Below are 20,799 nucleotides of genomic sequence, written 5' to 3'. Positions count from 1 at the left end.
GTGATATTGGCCTGTAATTTTTCTTCTTTGTGTTGTCCTTGTTGAGTTTTGGTATCAGAATAATGTTGGACTCATAAAGTGAGTTAGGAAGCATCCTGTCCTCTTCAATTTTTTGGAAGAGTTTGAGAAGGATAGATATTAAATTTTCTTTGAGTGTTTGGTAGAATTCACGAGAGCAGCTGTCTGGTTCTGTGCTTTTGTTTTTTAGGAGGTTTTTGATTACTGTTTCAATCTCTTTACTTGCGATTGGTTTATTCAGGTTCTCTATTTCTTTTGATTCCATTTTGGAAGGAAGTATGATTCTCAGAATTTATCCATTTCTTCTAGGTTATCAAATTTTTTGGCATACATCTTCTCATAGTATTCTCTTATAATCCTTTGTATTTCTGTGGCATCTCTTGTAATTTTTCCTTTCTTTTCTGATTTTATTTATTTGAGCGTGCTGTCTTTTGTTCTTAGTGAGTCTGGCTAAGGGTTTGTCAATTTTGTTTATCTTCTCAAAGAACCAGCTCTTAGTTTCATTGATCTTTTCTGTTGTTTTCTTAGTTTCTATTTCATTCATTTCTGCTCTTTTATTATTTCCTTCCTTCTACTGCCTGGACTTTGTTTGTTCTTCTTTTTCTGGATCTTTTAGGCATAGTATAAGATTTCTTATTTGAGACTTTTCTCTTTTTTGAGGTAGGCGTGTATTGCAATAAATTTCCTTCTTAATATTTTTGCTGCATCCTATAAGTGTTGATATTTCGTGTTTTCATTTTCATTAGTTTCCAAATGTTTTTTGATTTCTTCATTGATCCAATGGTTGTTTAGCAGCGTGTTGTTTAGTCTCCACATATATGTGACTTTCCCAGATTTTTTCTTGTAGTTGATTTCTACTTTCATACCATTGTGGTCAGCAAAGGTGCTTGACATGATTTCAGTCCTCAAATTTATTGAGGCTTGCTTTGTTTCCCAACATATGGTCTATCTTTGAGAATGTTCCATGTACACTGGAGAAGAATGTGTACTCTGTTGATTTTTGATGGAATGTTCTATATATATCTATTAAGTCCATCTGGTCTAATGTTTCATTTAAGTTCACTGTTTCTGTGTTGACTTTCTGTCTAGATGATCTATCTGTTGACATAAGTGGGATGTTAATGTCCCCTACTATTATTGTGTTGCTATCAATTTCTCCATTTAGGTCTGTTAAAAGTTGCTTTATATACTTTGGTGCTCTTGTGCTAAGTGCATGTTTATTAATAAGTGTTATGTCTTCTTGTTGGAATGTATTTTTTATGATTATATAATGTCAATCTTTATCTGTTATTATGTTTTTTTAGCATGAAGTCTCCTTTGTCTAATATAAGTATAGCTACCCCTACTTTCTTTTGCCTGTGACTTTCTTGAAGTATCATCTTCCATCTCTTCACATTGAGCCTATGTTTGTCTTTAGAGCTGAGATGTGTTTCCTGGAGGTGGTATATTATTGAGTCTTGGTTTTTAATCCATCCAGCCACTCTATGTCTTGTGATTGCTGAATTCAATCCACTTACATTTAGAGTGATTATTGATACATGAGGGCTTAATATGGCCATTTTATTTTTTGGTTTCCAATTTTTCTATATCTCTATTGTTTCTTTTTCTTTGTATTTCTGTTTGCCGTTTCAGTTTGGTGGTTTTCTGTGCTTTTCCCCCTATATTCTCTTTATTTATGCTTTGTGATTCTGCTCTTTTTTTGTTTGTTTGTTTTGCGGTTACCATGAGGTTTGTATAAAAGATCTCGTAGAAGAGAGAGTCTTTTTCCTGATAGCCTCTTATCTCCACTAGCCTATGCAGGCTGTGTCCCTTTCCTCTTCCCCTCCTATGTTTTTGTTGTCAAAAATTCTTCTTTTTTGTGTTGTGAGTTTGTGAGCAAATTGTATTGGTTATAGTTATTTTTAATGCTTTCTTCCCCTTTATTTTTCATCTTTTAATTAAATGTTTACTAACCTATTCTGCTATAGAGCTGCAATTTTCTGATTCTGTTTGTCTGTTTATTTCCTTGCTCAAGGTTTTATAAACCTTTGGTTTTTAGTTTCACATAGCAGGGCTCCTTTCAGTGTATCTTGTAAGGAAGGTGTAGTGGTGATGAACTCCATCAGCTTTTGTTTTTCTGGGAAAGCTTTTATTTCTCTGTCATATCTGAAGGATAATTTCACTAGCTGATAGTGTTTGTCTTTCAGAATTTTGAATGTATCATTCCACTCTCTCCTAGCCTGTTGGATTTCTGCTGAAAGCCTGATGGGGATTCCTTTGTAGTTTATTTTGTTGTGCCTTGCTGCCCTTAATATTATTTATTTTTAATTGACCTTTGACATTTTTAATATTATACGCCTTGGAGAAGGTCTTTTTGCATTGAGGAAATTAGGAGTTTTGTTAGATTTATGTACTTCCATATCTAGTTCCTTCACCAGATTTAGGAAGTTCTCAGCTATTATTTCTTTGAATATGCTCTCTGCTTCTTTCTTCCTCTCTTCTTCTTCTGGGATATCTATAATACTTATGTTACTTTTTGTAATTGAGTTGGATATTTCTCAATGAAAATTTCTTCATTTTTTAAAAATTTTAGTTCTCTCTACTCCTCCACCTGACTCATTTCTAGATTTCCAACCTCAGGCTCACTAATTCTCTAGTCCTTATGGTCTGCTCTATTTTAATGTTCTCTACATTATTTTTTCATCTCATTAATTGTGTTCTTCATCCCCAGAATTTCTGTTTTTTTTTTTTTTTTTTTTTTTTTTTTAGAGTTTCAATCTCTTTGGTGAAGTACTCTTTCTGCTCATTAATTTTATTCCTGAGCTCATCAAATTATCTTTCTGAATTTTCTTATAACTCATTGAGTTTCTTTATGACAGCTATTTTGAATTCTCTCTCAGTCATATTGTAATCTTCTGTAACTTCAAGTTTGATTTATGGAGAGCTGTCATTCTCTTTCTGTTCTGCCATATTACTGTAGTTCTTCATGGTGTTTGATGATTTGATTCTTTGCCAGTGCATTTGTGGTAGTAACCACCTTTCTTATTTGGGTGTGTCTTTGGTTACTTTGGTTCTGTACTTTGGTTCTGGTTATATTTGAAAGCCTGCACTTCCCACCCTCCACTGCCTCTACCAGGGGCAATGTCAGTGCCCTTGTTTTGCCGCTTGTGTCTCTGGGGTTGCTAGTGCCTTCACTTTAGTCTCAAGTGTCACCACTGTTGTCACCAGGCTGTGAGCACTTCTACTGCTTCTGGGCTTACCTGGGTCTAATGTTCCTCCCCTGCCTCTCCATGAGTTCTCCATGGGCTTGATTGTTGTTGCCCTGTGCACCACCTGTGCTGCTGCTCCTTGGTTGTCTGGATACTGGTTTCACCACTGCCTGTGGTTCTGGGTTTACAGATGTCACTTTTGCTTCTGGAGACCCAGGGACCTGGGGAATTTTATGCAGCCCCCACTGCTGATGGAGCTGGTGTCAGGGATGTGATCACTGGGGGCTGAGTCATCAGTTCTGTTGTGGTCCCTGAAGCCTTTGGTCACAGGCTCCACCTGCCACTGCTGGGGGGAGCATGGCTAAGCAGGGAGAAGTTTTTGCTGTTGCTCACTGTGCAGACACTCATCTCTGGTGCTAGCTGGTGTGTTTTGAAAACTCAGATTAGAGTGCCCCACCCCAGCTGAATTTGAGTTTTATATACTATCCCCATTGTTGGAAAGACCTGGCCACTGCCAGGGGATAGGGAGGTGGCATCTTGCTAAATCTTCTGGGAGACAGGCAGGAAGCAATCCAACCTGGACTCTCTGCCCCTGCTGGGTCCACTCACGGATTGGAGAGGCTAAGTCCACTAGGAGATGAGCAGAGAGCAAACCAACCTGCCTTTGGAGCCTCTGCCAGAACTTCTTATGGCTAAGTGGGATGAATCTGCAGGGTGATGGGCAGGGAGAAAGCCATGCCTATTTTCTACCAAGTGTGCAGGCCAGTGTGGGGATGCATACCCTGGATCACTGCTGTGGCAGGAGACTGCTTCCCTAGTTCCACTGCCTCCTAGAGTCCAGTCCACCCACCTTCACTTGTATAGATGCCTGGATCTCTTATGCATCCTGTTGTGCTGTGTAGGGATCCTCTGTTGGTCAATGGCTGTCTGATTCATTGTAACTTAGAGGAGAGAGACAAAGGGAACAACTCACTCTGCCATGATGCTGATGTCACTGTCCCTATTTGTTCTTCCTTTAGAGCTTCCACTTCCCTGACAAAATTCTCAATCTTGTTTTTAATCTCCTTGAGCATGCTAAGCCTACTTATTTAAAAGTCTCTACCTAACTCCATTATCTAGGACCCTGGTAAGTCTGTTTCTGTTCTCTGTTGTCCTTTTTTGTAAATTGTTCTTCATTTTATCTTGCCTCTTTATGTTTCTGGGTGGTGTTATGTTTTGTTTTTGTCTTTGTTTTTGTTTTTGAATGTTGATCATTTATATTTAAAAATATAGAAATGATTTGGGGCTTAAGATAATGTTATCTTCCTCCAGAACCATTTAAGTGAATTGACAATACAAAATTACCTTATTGATTTCAGATATTAAGAAAATTTGAAATTTAGTTACAGTCTCTGCAAAGGTTACTCTCCTTTAACTTCATACTTACTCCTAGGATTCAGCCCTTTAGTGTCACGAAACAAAATTCAAGCTCCAATGATATCTTTGAAGATTTATGAGGCTGCTGAAGGCTTTGCTGAGCTTCTCAGTCTCTTTAGCTGCCTCTCATGGAATCAGCGGATGCCCCTAGGGGAAAAACAGCCCCAAATGCAGAGCTTACCTCTGTGAGTTTCTGTCTTCTCCCAGATACTGACCCAGGAACTTGTCTCTCCTTTGTTGTTTCTTCAATGCCTTGAGGCAGCTTTTTTTCATATGTCTCTTGCTTTTTCTATTTGTCCTTGACAAGAGAGTTGGTCCAAATTAGGTAGTCTAGAGAAGGTCTCCTGTTTCTTTTTTTAATTGTTTATTAATTAAACTTACCATCCTTCCCTGAGTGAAACCACAATTTGTGTCTCAGTAATCTGGGCAACAGAGCTGGTGTAGACAAGTTGAGACTACATAGTGGGAGGTGATTCCTGAGCCTGTGTACAAGCCACATGAATACAAGGTTAGTTTCTTCATAGGTCTCCTTCTTGACCATGAAGCCAGTTCAAAATAATATAGGAGAGGAACCAAATTTGGGGCATCTCATCTAGGCTACACAAGTAGTCTAGACTGAAAGCCAAGGCAAAAACTGACACTAACTGTTTTTATGCCTAGTGTTTTAAAATAATCCTTATCTAAGAGCTCTCTGATTCCTTTAACAGGATCTTTGCCCCAGCCATTTTTGTTGAGTCAGCCTAATTGAAGGTCAGCGCTTATAGAATCTCATGCACATTGCCCAAGATTTGTTTTGGCAAATCTGTGTTTTCAATATTAACTTTATTTGTGAGGCTTGTGAATTTATTTAAGGCCCAGCAAGTTAATCTCTACTTCCATAAGAATACACTCTTGCTCTATTGGACACTGTAGCCAATCCAATTATACTCCCTTCAAAACAAATATGCTCATTCCCTCAGCTTAGGGGGTTATTGGCTGCTTACTGCTCTCAAGTATGTCCCTCTCCAGGAATTGCCTTCAGTGGAAAAGGGTTGCTTTGTCCAAGGGAATGTCCCTTCCCTCGGGAGAGCACACATCAAATGTTGGAGTAAAAAGGTACTGCCCCATTACCTGTTGTAGGAAATGTCTGAAGGGTCATCCTAGCTCCAGAACTCTCTGTGAGCTTGATTAAATCATCTGCTGCTACTACATCACAGTTCACCGACTCTGTCAGCTCAGTTCTGCTTTCCTCACTCTTTTATATGTGTTGTTATTGAGAGCACTCCCTAATAAATGTTCTACATGTAGATGTCTATCTGAATCTGTTTCATCAGAAACTGACCTGACACATCTCTATATATAAACAGACACTACACTTGGACAAATCCATCCTAAACAGCAGCAATCTGACACAGTAAAAACCTCAAATGGACACTAGATGCAAATTCCTACCATTACCTGTCTAGGCCACAAAGATAAAGAGACCACTGTACAGCATATAAAAACCAGTCATGTTGAACTATATAGGGTAATGCACACCAGCAATGTCAAAACTGATGTTGTCATGCCCTAATTTCTAAAGCTGAAGGCCATTTGCTTTGGCTCTACCAAAAGATTCTCACACAGTGTTACCCTCCTTTTCCACAATATTTTTTCTCCATAGCTGTCTTCTTTCAAAGGCCCCAGTAGTCCCTTTGTTAATTGTCCACTGAAATGAATTTGTTTTCCTAAATTACGGCCATCAACCTTTCATCTTGTCAAAATTAGTGAAAATGTATACTAAAAATTATTCCAACTTTGATTATAACTTCCTTGTTTATTATTTTAAGCTTAAACTCTTCCCTAGATTCAACATAGGTAGTTATATTTTCTACTTTGGATTTATCTCAGTAAAATGTGTTATGAAATATTTCACTCTACCATTTTCCCAGAGGTTCACTCTGATTTCTAACATATTTCTTTCCATATAAATTTTGGAATGGCTGATTTCATTTTCTATCTTGCTTTAGAAAATATACCCATAATAATGAATTTATATAGATATAACATAGGTGTCATTGTCAAAAATTTGATTTAGCCTTAGCAAAAAATATATAACCCACACAGGTCATTACAGTGAGAAAAATAAAGAACTACAGGTAAATATTTCATGAATTAAAACTATCAACCTTTAAGTAATATTCAGTCAACAACCTGAATTCATTAGGATCAAGTTGGTTTCAAGTGTCAGAAAATTCAAATGCACAATATCTTTAAAAAAGTAGGCAATTCGTGGTTGTTTAGCATTCCATTGGTCAAGAACTTGGTTCTAGTTTCCTCTTTTTTTTTTTAATATTTTTTGTTTTGCTTTGTTTTATTTTGATCTTTAGCATGCTTGGTCCTCATTCCAAAGGCCATCCCATACTCTGAGATGGTTGCCAGAGGTCCTTCCATCAAATCCACATTTTTGCTGGCAATAAGGAGCTATGAGGAAGCTGCAAACATCTACCTCACACTGCTTCAGATCAACTTTGCAGAAGTTGTACACTTCATTGGCCAGACTGCAGTCATACGACCACAACCAGCTAAAAGAGTGCCTAAGAGATGTAGCTTTATTTTGCCCAGCAATAATTAGGGGGTTGATTTCTTCTAGAGGAAGTGGAAAATAGATTCCGGATGACAACCAGTTATATAATGCCATTTGACAATTCATCTATCCATTTAGCTATATAGGTATATAGCTGGTACCAGTTTCACTTAAATAGGTAACATGGAAATAACATTGTTCAAAAGCTCAAAGACCATAGGTGCTTTTCTCAGGACACTTTGTATGAAAATTAGGGCTCATACTTGTTTTAAATGTTTTCCTGTCTAAAGTCAAATCTGACATTCTCCCTGAGATAGAATTGGTTGTGCATTGGGGATGGGGGAAGTTGTAGGGAGGCCAAAAAGTGCATCTGTCCAAGAATAGAACAGAAATTATATCTTAGGAAGACTCCTGATACTCTCTGTGGGTGTTACTAGCCTCTTGGCAGCAAAACGGAGATTCAAGCAACGGTTCTTGAGTAGATCTCCAGGAGCCACAAGAAATTTCCAGGTGACAATTCCACCCAGAGGTCAACTGATTATTAAAGTTACTGCTCTGCATTTAACAGATAATGTAAAACTGTTGTACATAAGGCATATATTAGAGTACATAAGGTAAAAGTCACTGCTGCTCAAAAATAATTATATTTGTTAAACATAAACAATATTTATGAGAGACTTAGAGTCTGTTCATTCCTATAGATAATGTAAAATCTATCCTTGAGTTTACCAGAGCATCAGAGAGCTGCACACCTGGACCAGAACATGTTGTGTTGTGGAGTTATTGTCCCCATTTTTCACTTTAGGCAGATGTCATCACCTTACTTTAAGAGACTTAAAACAAATAGGCCTCTGAAACTTGTAAAATTTAATGAATGAACTTTTTTGAGAACATTGTTCACTGAACCAAATAGTTACTTCTTTATAAGAGCTAAGACAATTTCTTTGTGGCCTCAGGACCAGGAATAGATATTCTTTTCCTGAGCTACTTATTTGCGTATATCTTCTAGACACTGTGAATATGTAATTAATTCTGTCTTCATAATCATCTTATAGTCCTCTAATAATTTACAGGCCACATATAGCCAGTGTATAGGGTATCATGACACTTTTTAAAATTTACTCCATTCTCAGCTTCATCATATTTTACTGGCCAGACATTCTCTTGGATTCTATTCCTATATTACTACTGGTACATTTTAAATTTTAGGTGCATATTTTTATAAGTCATTTTCAATTATTTTTAGAGCTAACAAGTTATTATGAATTTAAGCATGGGTTTGTAAGCTGCTTGAGGATATGGGGGATGTCTAATTTTTTAATAATAACTAGGACACTGAAACTTTCTTTTAATCTCTACTGTCACCCAGTGGTAAAATGTAGACATTTAACCCAATCTGTAGCTTTTGATGACTATAAAACCCAGATATTTTCAACCAGAGGGTTTTGATGTTGCAGATATTTTGATACTGTTCTTACAAATATAAGTATTTTATAAAATATTATATATTTTTATGTTTTTTCCCCGAGAAGATACTTCCCATAGTGCAATCATTATCCCCATTCAGTTTCTGTTCCATAGAGCATCATTAAATATTTCCCAATTTTTGCTTTGTTGTGTTGTGTTTTGCCTTTGGAATCTTATGTGAAGCTTGTTGAGTTAATTTTTCTCCTCTATTTAAAAGCTCATGGATATTATTTGGTCCAAACAGACCTCCTCTGTAAGCTCTTTTATTTATTTATTTATCCCTATTTCCTTCTTTTCACCACATTCTAATGTATTAATGTGTTATCCTTCTGTTTCTACGTGCTGTTATAAAATGTTCCGTTGTTTGATGTGTACAACTTTAATGTCCACAAAAGGTATTACACCATATGCTTCCTTTATTGATGTATTTCATTCAGCACTCTTTTAAAGACCTTCCATGTTACTCTGTCTAGTCTGTTGTTTCTACCTGATGCGTAGAATCCCATAGTGTGCATCTACCACATTTTACTTATGTAGTCACATAGAGATGAACATCTAGTATGCTTCCAACACCTCACTATTGTGAAAAATGCTGTGATAAACATCTTTATATATGTTCCCTCTGGAGCTGGGTAAATATTTTCTATTATGCATATTCAGAAGTGGGATTGCAGGGTCAATATGTACATCATTAGACAAAATACTGCTGCAGACTCTCCAGAATTAATTCACCACCCTCAATGCATGGGAATTGCCACCTATCCTACATCCCTGCAAACACTGAGCTTCTACAACTTTCTGATTTTGCCAATTTGGGGATATAAAATGAGATCTTGTCTTAATTTGCATTTCTCTAATTACCAATGAGTTTGATACAACTTCAATTTCAAAAAAAACATTATATGTATGCTTCATTTGTTAATGTATTTCATTCAGCACTCTTTAAACCTTCCCATATTCCTCTGTGTATATATGTATAAAATACATGTACACATTTTATTTTTAGAATTTCAAATACTTCTCTCAATTTTTCACTCATTAATTTTGTTCAGTGTGTACTTTATTGAAGAGAAAGTCTTAATTTTATAAAGCAAAATTTAACAATTTTTACTTTTAGCTTACTTTAATACTTTTTTTGCAAAAAACTATCAATTTTATACAGTTTGTGGTTCAGAAGCAACAATATGCAAAACAATGGAACAATCTATGCTCCCCTTGCAACCTGGACATGCCCATGCTTTTCCTCCATGGGGTAGAGAATCCAGGACCCCTGTCCCTGCAGGAACTGACTTAGTTACAGGACCCTGGGAGGGGCTGAGCCCATAAGGGTCAAGGCAGGTAGTGAGAGGTACCATCACCCTCAGAGGCCCACTGTGTAACTGGAACTGTGTATGGATGTATGAAGAGTGGGGGGCAGGAACCACTATGGGCCTTTTCTTCCCAATCCTCTAGAATTTCCAAATTTGGAATTTAGTTTAAGAAATAATTCCTCACTAATGGGTCATAAAGATATTTGCTGTATTATATGCTGCTAACTTTGTAGTATTAATTTTTGCATTTAGGACTTTATTCCATCGTGAGTAAACCTTTTCTCATCTTTTTCAAAAATGATTTAGATATTCGTAGTCATTTATTCTTCCAGATAATATAAAAAATATTTACTAAGTACCTCCAAAAACCAGCTGGAATTTCAATTAGGAATTTACTGAAATTATAGAATAATTTTTAAAAACTATAATTTTTTATAAGAACTCCTTCCATACAAATCCAATTTGTCAGAAATATTTTTATGATCTTTAATACTATTCAGAAGTTCTCTGTAGAATTCTTGTATATTCTTTCTTCAGCTAGTTTTTAACAATTTTATGGACTTTGTTGCTATTATAAATAGTATCTTATTTTCTTTTATTTGTTTATTTTTTGTGAAAAAAAAGGTTGTTGATATTTTAATACTTAGTATGTGTCTAGATAACTTCCTAAATTTTAATGATAGATCTAATGGTTTGCTTTTTATTTTATTAGTTTTGTAGGTAGAAATCATATCATCTGAAAAAAATACCTATTCCTCTGGAATCCTTACACTTTTATTTATATGTTAAATTTACAACCGGATAAGTTCCTGAGCTCTCTGATTATTCCTAATATTTTGCAAATTATTTTATATATAATCACATAAGCTGCAAATAATGGTAAATTTTTCTTTAATAACTATTTTCATACCTCCTTATTTTTCTTGCCTTACTGGATTAATTAGGACTTTTAGTGTTCTACTGAAGAGTGATGACTATAGTAGACAGAAATGTTGTTCTTGATTTTCACTGGAATACTTTAAAGCTTCAAAATTAAATATATCTCATGTAGGTTGTTTGTTGGTAGTGGAAGTTTCCTTCTATTCTAGGTTGTTAATATTTTATCAAAATGGACATTTAAATACATCAAATGCTTTTCCTGTAATTCTGGAGATGATTGTATGGTTTTAATCCTTAATTGGTTGAAGTAAGTGATTCTATTAAGAGATTGTTAATAGTAAACATTCCTTGCATTGTATAGATAAAATCGCAGTTCACTTGGTGCTGATTTTGTTTGTAAATATTTTATTTGAATCTATGTACATAATTTATGAGTAAAGACACATAAATGAGATTACTTGATAATCACTATTTTAATATTTGTATTGTTTTTTTCTGGAAGAATTCTTGCTGATTTTGATGTCATAAAAATTTTGCTTCAAAGTTAGTTAGGATTATGTTCCATCTCTTCCTCTACCTGGAACAAAGTATATGAAATATGATTACCTGCTGCTCCATGTAGTCTGGACCTAGGACTTTGTGCAACTCGTAAAAACTTTGACTACTTGTTCATTTCTCTTAAAAATTACTTATAAATTCAGATTTTATCCCTCTCCTAGGATTTTTTAACTAAAATTGTACCTATAACAAAAATGTTCATATTAATTATACATGGTATTTTCTTATTTTAATTGTACATTGCTTATCTGTAATATGTCTACTTTTCTAATAATATTAATCTTTTAATCAGTTTAAGACAGGTTTTTGTATTTTTATAAATTTTCTAAAAAGCCAGGCTTTAGTGTTGTCAGTCAACTTTATCAGTTTCTTGTTTTGATTTTTTTTAAATTTTAGCACTTTTAAATTAATTTTCTAACTTCTATATTTTTGTTAATTTTGTTGTTCTTTTTCTAGCTTCCTGTCTTGTTTACAAATACATGCTTTAAAGCTCTAAATTTCCCTATATATGTCATTTTAGAATCACTCATAAACTGGAAAAAGACAATATGTGCTCACCTGTGTAAAAACAATGCATGGTAAAAAAGCTAATCCTTAGTGACCATTGTTTAAAAATCTCAGAAAAATTAAAATTAAACAAAAGCAGAAATGTGTGAGTGCAGATACATACTTTGTTCACAGTCCATATCTGCTTCCCGTTTTAAATACTGAGGTACTGAATTTACAAATCACCACGGAAAATGGAACATAGCATAAATAAATCATTTCACAAAATTATAGACCGCGTCAATTATCGAATTCATCAGCGAATGTTTCTAGCCCCAAAACTAACATCACACAGAAAATGAATTTCAAAGCAAGAATGGCTAATACTAATTTTCTTGATACGTGATATAGATTGGTTTTTCCTTTGTTCTTGCTAAAATTCTTCCTATTCTCTTACTCCTGCCTGTGATGAAAAATATGTTTGTGAGTAGATGTAGCCAGGTCTCTTTGAAGAAGAAATTTCCCCTCCCTTGTTTTTCCCTGTATGGTGTAGCCCTGCACACACAAGTTCTCTTTTAATCCTTCTTTCTATAATTGAGAAATTTCCTATAGACTTCCAGCCTGCTGCTAACTGGGTCAGTTAAACTTCTCATGTGTGAATAAGAAAAGGAATTTTTTAAAGATGACTATTAACAACTAAAATAATAATTAAAGAATTCATAATTAAATGATTATAAGTAGTAAATATAAATATTTATAAATGTGATGATGCAAGAGGTGTTACATCCTCTCTCATTTACAAAGTTGACTATAGTTATCTGGTTATATGTCTGGATTTCCTTAAAAAAAAATTCCTACATACCGTTAAAAAGTTTAGACAAAATTAAAATCTAATTAATAAGTTAGAAAAACATCAAAAACTAAGTTACACTCTTTTACTGTTCAACACAATTTCACACTTAAATTATCATCTTTTAAGTTGATCAAAGTATTTTATACAAATAATCAGAAGATGGGACACAGGTGGGCCCAATACTCAGCATCTTACATGTTCTTACAAATGGAGGGGCTTTGTCATAAACTCACTTACCCACTTTCCTGGTCGGCCTACTAATTCTGACAATACAGCCAACTTCTTCCAATTGTGAAATCCCAAGAAGCTTATATTTCAGCTTCTATTTTCTTCAAGTCCAGTTACAAAGCTGTCTCACATTTTATACTAGTGTCTACATCCTTTCTTGAGGAGATTCTCGGTAGCTGAAATTTCTATCCCCTGAACATGAGCCCACTGTGGATGAGGCAGAGTGTTTGTTGAGGAAACCAACAGGAATGGATACTAGGAGAGAGTAAAGCCCTTAATTATCCTATGTTGAGGTTGTTAAACCTACCAATAGAGAAAGGAAGAAATAATTTTCAGAGATCTTATAGAGAATAACTTAGTAAACAGAAAAGCTGGGTAAGAAAGGCTACAAAGAACTCTGAAGCTTGACTCTTCGTGAGTAAACATAGACATAAAAAAAGGAATGAGCTTGGAAGAAGAGATTACTCATTGTATTTTAAATACTTGGAAACAGAGCTGCTTCTCATATATTTGGAACCAAGCTCAGTGACTATGTTTACCATACAAATAGGAAATGCTAAATATATGATGAATGAATGAACGGATGAAAGAACAAACTGATTGTGTCAGGAAGAAAGTCACAGAAAATGTCTTGCATTTTGACTATTTAACTGTCTTTGCCACAGAATTTCATGGTTTGTACCCCATACCATAAGATCCAGGACAAGAGAGAGCATCTCCTTCCCCTACATTCAAACACAAGAACGAGGCTTCATATAAACAAACTTCTGCCACCTTAGAGCAGATACCTAGCCCTAAGCCATCACTGAGCAAGGATAAGTGGGATCTATATCAAGATTTGGCTTAAATTATTGATTATCTATTCATCCTTTAGCCTATCACTTCATCAAGGATGCTTTCTCATGATTGCTTTAGGCTGATCAGAGTCCAGGTCTACAGATGAGGATGGAGTCAACCAACAAAAATCACATGGCTGCTATGCAAGGGTGACAAGAGAGAGCCTAGAGAAGCAACCAACCAGTTTAATCCAAGCAGGAAGACTGTGGTGGGCCCACTGTTTGCTCTCCTCTGTCCCATAGTTTTCACATTTTCTGCCTCTCTCATCTCAACTCTATTTTCCAAAAATTTCCACATGTTCAGCTTTTATGACCAGCACTTGGACCGGTCCCTCTAGATGTTTTCTTTACCCTAGACCCCCATCTCAGCTCCTTAAACAAATTACAGTGAAGTTCCTTTCCCCTAGCTCAACTCAAAGAAATTGCTATACTAAGAATCTAAGGTAGAAACAACAATGAAAGCAGTAAACTATAGAATCAAATTAGGAAGGCAAATTTTCCAAGCTCAGAAGAGAGTGATGATCTTTCTCTCCCTCACTACTTTACACTCATTGCGTCCCTGCTGCATGGTAAGAGCTTAAGAATTATTTATTGAATTAATTAATGAATCCTAAAATAATTGAAGTCTACTCGTGGATATCTCAAATCACACTTTTATTCAAGGTCATTAGTAGTAAAAAATCAATCTTCATTAGACATGATTTATATATTTGCTAATTAGCCTACTTGTTAAAATTGTGTAACTCCCAATTCAATACTCACAACACTATCAGTCACTCACAGATGAGCACAGACTGGCACAAACTGTATCACCTTCCTCATATGTTTCCAGCTGAGGTCAAACCAGGTGACACTCTGTCTCCTTGTTTCAGCTCTCACACTGTAAACAAGTGTCCTTTTCACTGTCTCTTTACTGCCACATTTTCTGCTTTTTTGTGCTCTTGGTTAGTTATTTTGCTGTTTAAAATGGCCCTAAAGCATAGTGCTGAAGTGCTGTCTAGTGTTCCTAAGTAGGAGAAGGCTGTGATATGCCTTATGGAGAAAATTCACACAGAGATAAGCTTTATTCAGGCACGAGTGATAGTTTTATAGGCCATGAGTTCAGTGTTAATGGATTAACAATGCAGTAACTCCAGAAAAAGAAAGAAGAAATTCACTGATCTGTATATGGAATCACCCAAAGAGTGCTAAAGTAATATCTATAATGCTATGATGAAGCTATGGAAAGATGGAAAGGGAGCTAGATTTGTGGATTCATGAGATGATGACTGCTTTCTGTTTGTTTGTTTGTTTGTTTTAAAGGTAGAGTAGACAGCAGAGCTGTGTGGATGAAAGCCCAAGAATTTTACTATCACATTACCCAGGGTGTGGAAAATGTTAAACACTTCTAGGCTTATGTTTTATTAAAAAGAAATACTGCATAAAATACATAAATTATTCGGAAATATATATGTATTAAACAAGGTGTCTTTAAACAGAAATATACATAAAACAAGGCTATGTATTCATCGGTTGACACAAATGTTGTGACCAGAGGCTCACAGGAACCTAATTGTATATGTCTCATAGGAGTAATAGCTCAATATTTACTAACTCAGTGTTCACAGTGACTTTAACATAACAGCCATGAGTAGCGAGAATGTACTGTAGGTAATCTCCTTGCCTTGATCTCACATCAATCCTGAGGACCAACACTCTTGTTCTCTTTTCTTACCCATCTTCTTTTCTCTTCAGTAGCACACTTGTACTACTACCTCTCAGGCATCACCTATATCAGTGATTCTCAAATTTTGATACACCTATGAATCCTCTACTGATTTGATAAATGCAAAGCATGATTAAGTCCGAGACCCAAGATTCTATATTTCTAACAAGCTCTAAGATATTAACTCTGCTGCGTGTTCTGGAACCACACTGGATACCAATGGCATAAATGCCGCCTTCCTCTTTTTGTTTGCAATACTTGGAGCAATGGTTTCACTCAAATAGGTCTCTTATAGTTAAATAATAAGAATGGCCAGAGGCAACATTCTGTTTCTCCTCAGGAGCTCAGAGAAGTCACCAAGGAACTAGGAAAGTGCAAATCTTTTGGCCAAATGAGAAGACTTTTAACAAGATGAGCATCAAATGTCTCACTACTATAAACATGTCAGGAAGGAAAAGAGCAAGAAAAGACTATAAATTTGGTGTAACTTCAACTCACATTTTTATTGAGAACATATTACATGCAGGTAAGACACTTCGCCAATGATACAAATATTAAAAAATGTAAGCTTTCTCTCAAGAAGCTTCAAAATTATAAGGGGAAAAGGGATCTAAATAGCTGCAACACAGGGCAGTAAGTGAAGAGCAGATTTGGCAAAGTACAGTTCAACTGTGCTGGGATTTCAAACAAGGAAAACACTGCTTCCATTGTAAATCACGGAGGGCCATCTGGAAGAAGTGACATCTGAAATGGGTCTGATGCTCCAATAATATTTGAATATGTGGAGATTGCTAGGACCTCATCTATTCAGAGTTAAAATCTGAATTTTGAATTCTCAGAACCCAAGTCATAACAACAAATCTTGTAAAATTACCTTTAGAATATATCGACAACTAATCATTAACCAGAAATAAACAACAACAACAGAGTTATACAGGAAGAGTTGAATGGAAGTCATTACCATGTTGCATTTAGATATGTCCTGGGTCCCTGGGCTGCTGTGATCTCATTCCAAAGGAATGAGAGTGCTTCCAGGTTGATAGGGTGTCCTGACAAGAACAGAGAAGGAAGTCACTGTGCATGAGGGGGAGGTGAGAAGTGAGGAGAAATAAGGAAGGAGACTGGGAGGAGGAGAACTGAGGAGAAAGAAAACAAAAAAAGATGGAAAGACAAGTGGCTCAGTGGGGAAAAGAGCAGCAAGGATGGATACAAAGAACTCACCAGCACTTCCTAAGCCAAAATGCAAGACCTGTCAGAAGCACCAGGGGCACTAGCACTGCCAAGAAGATCAAGCCCACGGAGTTGCGATGTTCTGTGGATTTGGGTGAACACAAGGGTGTCATTTAAAATCCACCCTTTGTTTTACTGCATTTCCCTGGTCTTCCTTTGTTCATTTGAGTGTTTGCCTCACCAATCTCCTTTCCTCCTATTTCTCACCTCATCCCTCTTCAGAGACAAATCCTTTGTCTAACCCTTAACATCCTCCTATATCTGCACGTCCCTCGTTTTCCATTCTTCTGTTTCTTGGAATACTTAATTTTATTTATTTTGGGTCTGAAGTCCCTAGAGCCCAAATTCCATCTGGCCCTCCTGGTCTGCTTGAGGACCACCTACTCCCATTCCCAGCTTGGGCACTAGTTCTTTCTTACCCCAGTAGAGGATGATATCCTGGCCTCCTAGACTGCCGTGCCTCACATGGCAAGACAGGCCAGCGACCTCAGTGGCCTCGACATCTAAAGACTTCCGAAGATACCATGTCCCATCCGCATTGGGCAAGACATCACCTCGCTGAGTACACAGATGCTCCTGCTCACCCCGAATCCACATCACCCAAATAGGCTTTGGGTGGAAGCCAGAGACATGACAAACCAGCATCAGACGGCCAGGACCTGGACTGGGGCCGGTGGACAGCCAGGCATCTGGCCTTACTGCAGAAGACAGGAAAGATAATTCAGATGAGGACTCTACCACATATTTAGAGGTTCAGATCTTCACATCAATTTAGATAGATACAACTTTCCCATCTCTAGCAATATGTCACCCATTATTTTCTCTCCCTCTTGGCTCCTTATTAGGAAAGTAGAGATGGCATGGTGAGAATGTGTGATTTTAAAATAGAGAATTCATGGAGGATAGGTGGGGGACTGACCTTGTCGCTGGAGATCTGCCTTTCCTGCATCAAGAAGTCCCAAGAGGAAACGTGGGCAGGTGTCACTGAGGAGCCTCTGTATTATTTCCAGGGTTATTTGGTCCCAATTGAATAGTCTGCAGACATGCTGAGCCCTACTTCCACCCTTTGGAGATGGCAACCATGAATTGTTCTGGAAGCTCAGGAAATCTGATCCTTGATAAGCAACCCTCATGAAGCCTACTGAGGCTTTGCCATGGCACAGCTCACAGCCTCCTTCCATCTGCACCTCAAAGGGATCTGGGGAAGAGGGGTTGTGAATTAGAGGAAAGAGGGAGTAAAAAAGATAAAACGAAATGAGCAGAAGCAAAAGATCATAGAAGTAGAAGGGAGAAATTTAGGAGATTGAGGGAATGGAGCAAAGTTTGGTTTGAACAGAGGATCAGAATAAGGGGAATTGTTGGTAGTTGGAGGTGGAGGAAGAGAGGAATGACACGTTGAAAGAGGCAAATTGTTCAAAGAAGGCAACATGAATGGTGTGGGCAGAGAATAAACTAGGAGTGAGTATGAGAGTGTTGGCATTATAATAACTAGGGTAAATGGAATGCAACAGGTTACAATGAATGTATCAACAGAGATTTCTGAAGAGATGGAATGAGGGAGAAAACCACACTTGAAGAGATGGAATGAGGGATAAAAATCACTCTTTGAATCAATGAAAGAGTGAGGAAGCTGAAGGTATCTGGTTGGAGCCCAGGGAAAGGGGTGGTCACAGCAAACCACTAATGAAAGATAATAAGGCACAAGCCTGCAGTCAATGAGAGAGGAGTTTTAAGTAATAGAAGACTTGAAGCATTTGAAGAATCAAGATCTGGATTATACTCTCTGCCCAAAACTGTGTAATTGCAGTTTTATGATGGGGGGAGATAAGGTTTAGAAGTCAGGGGAAGCTGTTTCCTAGAGGAATAAGAAACTCGTTGAGACAGGCACACCTCCCACCTATATCCCCAGTCCCTGTGGAGGGTACTAAACTCACATTCAAGCTTCCATTGACTGGCATGGTTGTCAAATGCCTGAAGAAATCCAACGGAGAACATACGAAATAATTTTTCCAGTTCTATGATCTCTTTGTTGCTGAAGTTGCCCTTGGACCATGGCCATAGGAAATAGATAGTGCCAGAGTTGCTCTCACACCCATGAGTCTGCAACTCACCCAACCAACCTGAGCCTTGATTTTGTACCCGGGAATGGTTGTAAAAGGATGAGATCTGGATGATTTTGAAGGAGACTGGCTCCTGAAACTCTGTGGCAAAAGAACAGATAAGATGAGGAGAAAAAAGGCATTGAGAAGGAGAAAGTATGGAGAAAGAAAGCTTCCACGTAGGGGAAACTCAGAATCTGAAGGAAAGGGGAGCCATAGTTATCTCAGGAGACATTTTCTGTCCCCCAGGGCCCCATGATTTATATTCAACCTTCAGGAGAGCACAGGGACCTGGTCAGGGATACTCTGAATGGAATGAGGCCGACACTGTCACTCTCCAGGTATATGCTGGGGAAACCCCACTACACACACACACACACACACACACACACACATGCGCACACACACAGACCCTCTTGCACCCAACTGGGCAGTTGCCAGAGTTCTTACCATCTTTACTGTCACTAGCTGGGAGGAGAACTGCTAGCAATGGAAGTTGCAGGAACAGCATTTCATTTGCAGATGTTCTTTCTTTCTCTCAGAAAACTTGGTCTTTGATTTCTGTTCTAAGCAAACCAATCCCACAATACCTCTATTCTGACTTCCTTCTCCTTCCAACAGAAAACCTTTCCTTTAATTATTGTCTACAACAAAGAAAATCTACTCCTTTCCTAAACCTTGGACCACCTATTCAGACCATCATTTCCCTTCCAGTTCTTTGGACCGCCTACTCAGACTCATGGCCCCTCCAGTTCTGACTCTCCTCTCTGGCTTCCAGCTTCTCTCCTTGAACCAGCTTCCATCCTGTTCGCCTTCCCCTAATTCAATAGCTGTGGACCAAGTCTTGTGTGGCATTGAATTCACTGCACCTCTAGTGCATTTTCTTTCTCACTCATACAATAAAATCATAAAACTAAGTTGCTTCCCATTCCCATGCCTAATCTCCTGCCCTGCTCTCTTCTGTCACTCTGTCCTTCTCTTGTCCTGTTGAATATTTCCCAAATATTCGCTTCCCCGTCTCACCCCCACCCCACCTCATTCACTTCTCTGACTTCTCATTGGTTGCTTTATTTTCTTTTTCAGAATCCCTATGATTGCCTTGTGTAGCGGTATAAATTGCCATCAATTCTTCATTATTCTTAGGGAAGAACCAGTAGCCATCACAGAGACCTCAGGGACAGTGAAACACGGAAGGAAAAACGCCCTCTGCTTGGCTTGCATTGATATATATTCACTGACCAGTCACTTAGCACCTGCTGGATCAAGCATCTTGCTACACTCATGAATATACAGTGGTTGACAATGTGATCACTTTATTCAAGGAACTTTTAGTCTACTTGAAAAGAAATATACTTAAACCAAGAACTATAAATCTTGATGTGCTGAGTTTTCCTATAACGTATAGATTCTCTAGACAAAAATAAGCATGCTTAAAACAATAATTTCTAAAGTGGAGACCCTTAACTGATTTTTGTCCACTCATAATATTGACTTCAGTGTTTGGCTGGGGGTGTTAGAAGTATATCCCTATTGTACTGGATCCCCAACATCTAACAGAGCACCTGGCAAGTGGTAGGCACTCAATGAATATTTTTGAATCATTGAATGAATTTGATTCAGGCATACAATTATTTTTTTAAATTATAGAGATTTTCAACATAAAATTTTTTTAAGACATCAGAATGTGTTCCTTCTAACCCTACTTGGTGAAATGAGGAACTTACACAGTTTTATTTAGGATGAAAGCACATGCTAATAAACATGAAGTTTATACAGGTAGTCCTGCTGTAAATCTCCTATTACTTGTAATAAGAAACCAGGGCCAGCCCCTGGCTGAGTGATTAATGTTCTGTGTGCTCCGCTTCGGCAGCCCAGGATCACAAGGTAGATCCTGGGCGCAAACATACTCCACTCATGAGCCCTGCTGTGCAGGTATCCCACATACAAAAAATACAGGAAGTCTGACACACGTTAGCTCAGG

At 37.3% G+C, this 20,799-nt stretch overlaps 1 protein-coding gene across 1 annotated transcript; it reads right to left on the bottom strand.

The window, feature by feature from the left end:
- Nucleotides 1-6,966: 6,966 nt before the first annotated feature.
- LOC131401375 (T-cell surface glycoprotein CD1a-like) lies at nt 6,967-19,447 on the bottom strand. The gene is made up of 6 exons (XM_058536604.1): nt 19,269-19,447; nt 18,654-18,920; nt 17,639-17,917; nt 17,139-17,417; nt 16,711-16,801; nt 6,967-7,141 (listed from the first exon to the last, which is right to left on the bottom strand). Exons 1-6 carry the CDS (start codon nt 19,327-19,329, stop codon nt 6,967-6,969), a joined length of 1,152 nt encoding a protein of 383 aa, XP_058392587.1. The 5' UTR covers nt 19,330-19,447.
- Nucleotides 19,448-20,799: the final 1,352 nt, after the last annotated feature.

Source organism: Diceros bicornis, chromosome 4, assembly GCF_020826845.1.
Source record: "Diceros bicornis minor isolate mBicDic1 chromosome 4, mDicBic1.mat.cur, whole genome shotgun sequence".
Classification (NCBI taxonomy): Eukaryota; Metazoa; Chordata; class Mammalia; order Perissodactyla; family Rhinocerotidae; genus Diceros; species Diceros bicornis.
This window is presented reverse-complemented; position numbering and strand designations above follow the sequence as displayed.

Coding starts and splice junctions, on each gene's coding strand:
- LOC131401375 (XM_058536604.1), bottom strand. CDS start 19,329: ATGCTGTTCCTGCAACTTCCATTGCTAGCAGTTCTCCTCCCAGCTAGT. Junction 18,921..19,268: donor AGCTAGTGACAGTAAAGATG/GTAAGAACTCTG, acceptor CTTTTGCCACAG/AGTTTCAGGAGCCAGTCTCC. Junction 16,802..17,138: donor GGATATCATCCTCTACTGGG/GTAAGAAAGAAC, acceptor CCAAATCCACAG/AACATCGCAACTCCGTGGGC.